The 8,968-nt window shown below is 39.4% G+C and overlaps 1 protein-coding gene across 1 annotated transcript; it reads right to left on the bottom strand.

Annotated features, from left to right (window-relative positions):
- Nucleotides 1-5,856: 5,856 nt before the first annotated feature.
- LOC149019099 (cucumisin-like) lies at nt 5,857-8,968 on the bottom strand. The gene is made up of 9 exons (XM_089154478.1): nt 8,871-8,968; nt 8,670-8,761; nt 8,332-8,569; nt 7,697-8,207; nt 7,452-7,549; nt 7,143-7,364; nt 6,917-7,034; nt 6,606-6,819; nt 5,857-6,509 (listed from the first exon to the last, which is right to left on the bottom strand). The coding sequence occupies exons 1-9, from the start codon at nt 8,951-8,953 to the stop codon at nt 5,983-5,985; spliced, it is 2,103 nt and encodes a 700-aa protein (XP_089010604.1). The 5' UTR covers nt 8,954-8,968; the 3' UTR covers nt 5,857-5,982.

Consider the following 8,968-nt stretch of genomic DNA (forward strand, 5'->3'; position numbering starts at 1 on the left):
CCTCTTTCTCCTTCTACCAAGTTGAGAAAATTTTTGGGGGAGCTAATGGTCGATCCTACCTTGTATAAAAGTATTATGGGGTCTCTACAGTATGCTACTATGACTCACCCTGACATATAGTTTTCAGTCAACAAGGTGCGTCCGTTTATGCAAAGTCCGACTCTTGATCATTGGTCTGTTGTCAAAAGGATTCTGCGATACTTAAAGGGTATCATATTTCATTGAATTGTTATCAACAAATCCTCAAATAAGACATTAATAGTTTTTTTTTTTTTTTTTTTTTTTTTTTTTTCTGATTGGGCTGGTTGCCTTGACGATCTTAAGTCTACCATTGGTTATGTTGTCTTCTTAGGACCTAACATTGTATCTTGGAGTTCTCGAAAATAATCCACTATTGCTCGCTCCAGTACAAAGTCTGAATATCGAGCTCTTGCTAATGTTGCTGCTGAGCTCACCTTGCTACAATCTCTCTTCCACAACTTCATGTTTTTCTGAGTGATGCTCCAGTCCTCTGGTGTGATAATATTGGTGCAATCTACCTCACTACAAATCCTGTCTTTCATGCTTGTACCAAACATGTGGAGATTGACTTCCATTTGTTCGTGATAAGGTTGTCAAAGGAGATCTTCAGGTTCATTTCTTATATACCAAGGATCAACTGGTTGACATCTTCATCAAGCCACTCTCTACTTCACATTTTAGCACCTTGCTGGCCAACCTCAATGTCACTTCACCTCCCTTGAGTTTGCAGGGGTGTATTAGGGATATTTTTGGAAAATCAACCAAAACCCTAATCACCACTCCATCTCAAGCTTATGCAGCTAGGGTTGCTTCTAAGATTTCCATAGTTGATCAAACACTAGCCACTACACTCAAGAAAGCCTCTACAATTGGTACTCACAAGGACTCTAACCAATCCAAAGAAGAGTTTGATACATATTACAATTTCTACAAAACCTTGGTCAGTATTTTATGTAATCTAAAACACCTATATTCATGTAAATCCAATTGTAACTCAGGGAATCTAGAAGATCACAACTATAAGAGTCCTAGAACACTGATGAACAAGGACTCTACCTCTATATAAGGAAGCCATGTACAAAACTCTGAACATAGTGAAAATATCTGACTCTCCCGTGTAGGTAGGTTGAATTCAACCGAACCACGTAAACTTGGTCTCTCTCTCTCTCTCTCTCTCTCTCTCTCTCTCTCTCTCTCTCTCTCTCTCTCTCTCTCTCTCTCTCTCTCTCTCTCTCTCTCTCTCTCTCTTAATTCCACGATTCTAGCATTTTAATACCAAATTACCCCTTTCATCTAGGTATGTTACTAGTAATTAATGTATTTATTCAATAAGAAAAATTTCATGAAGACATTTTATTTGTTGTTTCCATTTATATTCATCCTTGGAACTTCAGATTTACGATACTATTCAAATCTATTTGAAAACTAATGAACGTGAATACAAATTTGAATTGTTTACATCCTTGAGAAAAATCATGTCAAAGCAATTATAACGAACAAAATACAAAGTAATTTTTTCCTGTTGGTTCCAACAATATCTCCCGATTTACAATTGTCATCCTCGAATAGTGTATACACAATTTGGAATAAACTGTTTACTCTTTTCACCTTCAATATAAACTAGTTTGGCGATTCGCAACACATGGAGTAGTTTACCATATTTGAACCCCATTTGCTGTAAACCGTCAGGTACCTCTCTGCCACCACAAGCGAGATAGTTTTCAACCTATTCACATACACACTATAAAACCAGAGAACTAGAAGAAAGGTTTAAAATTTCTTCCACTGAACCAAACTGACCCAATCCAGATCATGGGATTCTCTATTTAGAGATTGGACAACATCTCTGCAATCTGAAGCTTTAGTGACCCTAGGGAGTTGAAAGAAGACTGCTAACTGAACAGCATCCGTGAGAGTTTCTAGTTCCTAAATATAGGTAACTGGTTATCCTTTTCTTTTTGTGTTGGAGCCTTCTCCTTATGTTTTACTCTATTCTTTTCCATTTTCAAGGAAAACGTTCTTCTATGCTTCTATTATAGTTTCCGTTCATCAAAAAAATATAAGACTGAATCAAGACCAATTTAGAAAACGGTTCAAGTCAATTGGAAAAATAATTAAATTGATGAAAGGAATATAATGACAGAATTATGAACTTGCCCCCTCAGGTGCAATGGAGGTACCTCAATAAGGTTGTCACAGAGAAGCAAAAATCGCTGACGAGAGAGACCCTTGGTTAATGAATCAACCATCTGATCAATGGTAGAAACATACTAGACAAAAAACTGTCTCGAAGCCACCAGATTTCACACAAAATGGAAGTCAATCTCCACATGCTTGGTGCATACATGAATTTCAGATTAGCCATCATATAAGTGGCACCAATGTTATCACACCATATCACCGGTGCAGAAGGAAGAAACACATCTATCTCACCCAAGAGAGAGCGTATCTGAACCAGCTTGCTAGCCACTGAGACTATCGCCCGACACTCGGCCTTAGTAGACAAGCAAGAAACGGTTTTTTGTTTGCGAGAACTCCATGAGACTAAATGATGACCCATAAAAACAAAAAACCTAGTAGTAGAGTGACGATCATCTAGATTCCCACCCCCATTCAGCAATAGAATAACCTGCAAAACTAATAGAAGACTTCCGAGAGAAGTATAAACCCAAAGTAGAAGTACCCTGTAGATACAGTAACATACGTTTCACTGCACTCAATGAACATCGGTCGGTGAATGCATAAACTGAACCACATGATTGACTACAAAGGTGATAACAGGACAAGTACTAGCTAGATATTGCAGGGCCCCGACAGTATGCCAATATTGAGTCCTATCCTCCAAAGTTGTGCCATCAGAAACAAACAAGGAAACACTTGAAGCAATAGGTAGGACAACGGATCTGGCATCACTCATGTTGGTCTGAGCTAGTAAATCAACAATATACTTATGTTGGGAAAGAAACAAACCCTCAATGGTACAATGTGCCTCAATCCCCAAAAAATAATGTTAAGTCACCCATATCCTTAATTGAAAAAGTTGTTGCCAAAGCTAGAGGCAAAGCAAAGATAGCCTCCAAACTATTTCTAGTTACCAAAATATAATCAACATGGATAAGAAAATAAATAGTCACAAGAAGAAAAGAGAGGTATCTGTCCGGGAACCAACAAAACCATGGGAAGTAATAAATATTGTCAATCTAGTGTACCAAGCCCGGGATGTCTGCTTGAGACCATACAAGGATTTATTTAGATGACAAACATGAGTAGAAAAAGCTAGATCCACAAAACCAGGAAGTTGCTCCATAAAAATCGATTCTTCCAAATCCCCATGTAAAAAGGCACTAGAGACATCTAATTGCCTAAGAGGCCAACCATTTGTGATGGCGAGAGAAAGAATACTGCGTATTGTTGTATGCTGGACTACCGGAATATAAATATCACAAAAGTCATAACCACGGTGTTGATGAAAAACCTTGGCCACAAGTCGAGCCTTGTACCTCTCAATAGACCCATCAGGCTTCCATTTGAATCTAAAGACCCATTTGTACCCTATACTATTCTGAGTCTTATTGCTAGGTACCAATACCCAAGTACCATTTTGAATTAAGGCGTTGAACTCCACATGCATTGCACGTCTCCAATGATTGCTACCTAGGCGTAACTTGTAGGCCCCAGCTCTACTTCACGGGATGCCAACAAATTAAGTCTCACAAACTTGTCCCATGTTCAAAATCAATTAAACTTGCCCTCATTTGCACAATCTAACAAACTTGGCCTATCAATATATTTAAACAAACTTGACCCATTCAAAGAAGAACAATCTGGTAGCCATAACTCAACAAGAAACTGTGACTCTGTATTTTTCAATGTTGAATAAGGAAGGTGATCTTTATCAAAGACAACATGCCTGGATTTGTAAGACTTCCCAGACTTTGGATCGTAGCACAAGTCGCCTTCATAACTAGTCGGATAACCCAAAAATATGCATAGAGTAGACTTCGGATGTAGTTTGGATTGAGCATATGGTCGCAGCCACGGGGAGAAAAAACCTTAACAAATCATACTCAAGTCTGCTACCAAACAATACTTCTAAAGAAGATCTGTTAGACAACACTTCTTGATGCGTCCAAAATCTGTTTGACCTCCAAATCCTTGAAAAACAACCTGCAAAATGGGGTTAGACATGGCCCGACAAAGCAACGTTTCGTGATTTAATCTAATGGATGAGATTAATCCTATCCAACGACTATGAAGGACTGTCGTTTCGATTCTGGAGGTAATGATGATTACGGCTAACAAAAGCCACGTGGCGTAAAGGGAATAGGTTACGAGAAGCGTGGGAGGCTCGAAATGTACCACTGCACAGCCTAGCACAATAAATGCGACGCTTGGAGATCGGGAGGACATTTGGCCTTCTGTTTGCCCCATCTAGATGATTGATATTGGTAAAAAGCACTCCAAGCCCTGAGTTATCCCGACCACTTGGCCTGGGCGGCTCATGATGAGGATGAAATAACGTTGAACCGGGTCCAACCACGGTCAGGTCATGGGCTCCAGTAGGAGACAGGCTCAACCACGGTTGGGTCAAGAAACCCGGTCGGGGTTGGTCTATAATTCAAATCAATAACTAACATGAGGACAAAGGGACTCTACGGTTATGGGGATAAGCGAGATCTCGAAGAATTCGGGATACGTGATCGAGTTATAAAGGATAACTACCACTAATACAAAGAGGATGATCATGTTAAGAATGGTAACTGCCATTATCTCCGAAAGTGGGGTGAAAACCCTAAGATCAAACGGCCACCAAGGGAAGATACGAACGAATCCAACGGTTGGGAATGAAAGGTAAACCCTATATAAACTAAAGGGTTATACATAGCAAAAGGATCTGAATCATTTCCCTCCATTATCATCTTTCATTTAAGCTCTGCAACTAGCCAGAACTCTGTGATCTGATCCATTGCTGACATAACCTTCGGAGGTTGCCACTCAACCGCGTGGTTGGGCCACGTCTATCCCCATTTTTCAGGTTGTTCTTCAAGGATCTGGAGGTTAAACAGATTTTCGATGCATAACTTCTAAAGGCTGAACTTTCTCACTTTCTGTAAAGGAGTGTTGCCACTAAATTTAGATGTAACCCATTTGCACTCTTCTTGCCTTGAGTTCTTTGGTTGATGTCAAAGCCCATTTGCACAAAGGAGCTCTTTTCAAACTACCATTGTAAAGGAGCATTGAATGAAGATATGGTCGTAATTTTCTTCAAACGAGCCACACATGACACAAGATTTATCATTGATACCCCCAACGCCATGCAACGACACGACTTTTCATGAAGAGGTGACCTAAAAAAGCAAGCCAACTTATGAAAGCAATATGAGTTGGGCAGTGGAGAACCAAACCACACTTGACCAAGAAACCTTCATCCCACGCTGGCAAGCTATTCAAAGGCGCTGCCAAGAGACTGTACCTTCTAAAGTTAAATGAACAAACTGGTGTGTCCGCTTGCAGCCTAGGGTATGTTTTGGAAGCCTCTGGCAATATCCAAATTGTACCTCGTGGTTTTCCACAAGCCGCCATCACCTTTCAAAAGGGCCACTTGGTCGCTTCTATTCCTTCCCAATGCTGCAACTAGGATGTGTTTTGGGTGGCGATGGACCATTTCTCAATCAGTGATCAAACCATAACAGAGTGCTGCAAAATCAAATGAGGGACACATCCATCTTCAAGTACAACTCACATTCAAAACCTCTAATCTCATAGCTAGTCCAGTAATGTGTCACCCTTGGGTGTATCTTTTGTCAATCGATAACCCTATAACAAGGTTTGTATTACAATAGAACTCCATTTGTAACAGCAATGGGTCTTGTTTTGAACTAATATGCAAATTATTCATCAAATCAGGAGAAATTTATTGGATATAGAGTTCTAGGACAAGATAGAACTGATACATGAGTCTCATGGTGACCAAACAACAATGGGACTTCTTACAGTATGCAATCCGTCGGACCATGAAATCCATGTAGAAACAACTGAATCATTGGGAATTGCTTCTCCACTAACATTGACACTGAACTGTTGCTTTTCATTCAGAGACTTAAAAGATAGAACATTAGGGTTAACAGTGACACTTAGGCGTGGTTGAACACCAATCTTCAACTCATATGTGGAATTGGATCTGCCAACATTTGTAACTGTCCTTGGGAAATGTAGTGTGAAGGATGAATTGGCTTCCACTTTAGAACCAATGGTAGGGTAGTTTAGAAGAGAGTTCAATTCTTTAATAACCTTCGGACAAGTGACATTTTCTCCAGTGATGATTTTAATATGTTTTGAACTTAACCCCATGCTGCACAGCTCTTGTATGTAGTCACTCATCTGCAGATCATACACAAGACCAGGATTTATAGCCTTCAATGGATCAATTTGACCAGCACCATAAGCCAATTCAGCCTCTTGATTGTAGGAAGCATTCATGGGAGAAGCTACAAGAATTAAAGCAAGAATAAGTGTCAAAAGTATAAAATTTACATTGCTGTGTTTGTTGCTTTATTACCTATGGAAAAGAAGAAAAAAATCACCTGTTGTCATTAGAGCAGATTTTATTGCTGCAGGAGACCATGATGGATGAAATGTTTTGACATAGGCTGCAGCACCAGTTGCATGTGGGCAAGACATGGATGTTCCAGATATTATATTGTACATTACAGAGCGTCTATCACCATAAAAATTCGAGACTATGCCTTTCGGAGACCATGCTGCTAAAATGTCTACTCCTGGAGCACTTATATCCGGCTGTGATATTAAAAAGTTAACACATCAGTTCGAAAGAAAATAAAGTTGATCAAACCCTACCATTATTCGCACTTGTGAATTCTAAAGTTGGAAGTACCTTTAGAATATTTGCTGCATAAGGGTTAGATCCTCCCCCTCTTGATGAAAATGAAACTACATATGGAGCTTTAGGGTCATGGATAGTTTGACTTTTGTAAATCTTGGCCACAGGTTTCCTACATGAAAGGTAAAGATGACCGGTATTAGCATAAGATCAAGCACAAATTGACTATGATTTCTAATAAAAATTAAAAGATAGAGCATGATCCTTCCATTCATTTCACCTTGTACTCTTCAAATACTCCTTAAACTTTTTGGCTTGAGAAATTGTAAGAGCTGTTGCTGGTAGAGGAAAAGAAATGGCTATATCTTTGCCTAGAGAATCATCTAGAACCACCATTCCTGAAGCATTAGCAACGAAGGGTCCGCCACCATTGGAGAATGTATCACAGTAGACAATCTTCCCCTTCACCAAATCTCTGTCCAAACTTCCAGGAAGACATGCCCTAAATTGTGGAGAGGGGGAATCATGTTTAGATTTCAATAGAGAGCGAGGCAGGAAAGAAACTAGACATCTCAGTAATGTCATTTACCTCACTTCTTCAATTGGGGTAGAGTTCGATGCTGCTTTAACTGCAGATATGATGGGATAATAATTTTTCTGCGTCGGAAAAGTATTTATAGCATGCCCCTGATTAATCACAACAAAAATTACATAAGAATATTTTCATGCAGTAAACAATAAAGAAGACTTGATGTTTCCATACAGTAAACAATGTCTATGGAAAAGGTAGATTCTATATGTATAAAAGAAAATGCAACTCAAACAAGCTCTCACCATTAAGTTCATGTTATTGCCAGTGGTGACATTGCTTATGATCCGACGATCTGTGGTGCTTGCTGCTACAGATAACATCCATGGGGCAAAATTTTCAACAGTTGATTTTGATGGTCCTTCATTTCCTGCTGAAGCAGAGGTAAGGATCCCTTTCTTCATTGCATGAAATGATCCGATTGCAATAACATCTTCGAAGAAAGGCCTAGCTGAACCCCCAAGAGAAACTGATAAGATATCAACACCATCTGCAATTGCATCATCAAATGCAGCCAAGATATCATGGTAAGCGCACCCAATTACCCAACACACTTTGTACACTGCAATCCTTGCAGAGGGAACAGCTCCTCTTACTGTCCCTTTAGCAATATCATATAAGCTTGTATTCTTCACTTCATTTCCAGCTGCTGTAGAAGCAGTATGACTTCCGTGCCCATTAAAATCTCGGGGAGATTCTTCCTCCATGCGTTGATACACTGCTTCGGCGTTGTAGAACCGCGCTCCAACAATCTTGCTGTAGGTTCCATCAAACAAAGGCCAAACGAATGATCAGTAGAAGAAATACTAATGAAAATCTATAAAACAAAGTGATGTGATTAACAGATTTAAAACCCAAGGAGTTCTAGTAAAAATCTTACTTGTTACAGGTGATGTTTTGGCAAACGCCCTTCCATTTGGTTGGGGGAGGTCCAATTCCATTATCACTGAAGCTCTTAGATTCAGGCCAGATTCCACCATCAAGCATTCCAATGATGATATCACTTTCAACGTCAGGCATTCTCTTTACAGTAGTTGCGAAACCCAAGAAATCCCATGATCTTGTTGTGTGAAGTTGCAGGGTTTTACTTTTAAATACAGAGACGACAGTTTCCATCCCTGCAAATTTTTTTTAGCATATTATCTAAACGAGATGAAAACATAAGCAGAATCTGAAAAATCAGAAACCAAAACATGATTTTTGTTTGATAACTAATACCCTTGAGCTTCTTTTGCTCTTCCTCAGTAAGCTCAGCTGCAAATCCATTAAAACTTTTCCCATAGCTGTAAACCAACGATTCTCTTGCTGAGCTGCATCATTAAACACACATAGACACACAAAAGATGTTGTTTTAAGGGAAAATCTCATCTTTGTGTTAAAACAATAAAAAAAAATGGGAAAGCCCAAAATCATGTGTACCTTGTGTCGAGGACTTGTTCGAGCATGTCCAGATGAACAGACTGAGTGTTGGACACATTGACATCCTTCAATGTTTCACCCATGTACACGATATAAAC

This window comes from Hakea prostrata, chromosome 4 (genome assembly GCF_041222555.1).
Source record: "Hakea prostrata isolate BN-2017 chromosome 4, UWA_Hpros_2, whole genome shotgun sequence".
NCBI lineage: Eukaryota > Viridiplantae > Streptophyta > Magnoliopsida > Proteales > Proteaceae > Hakea > Hakea prostrata.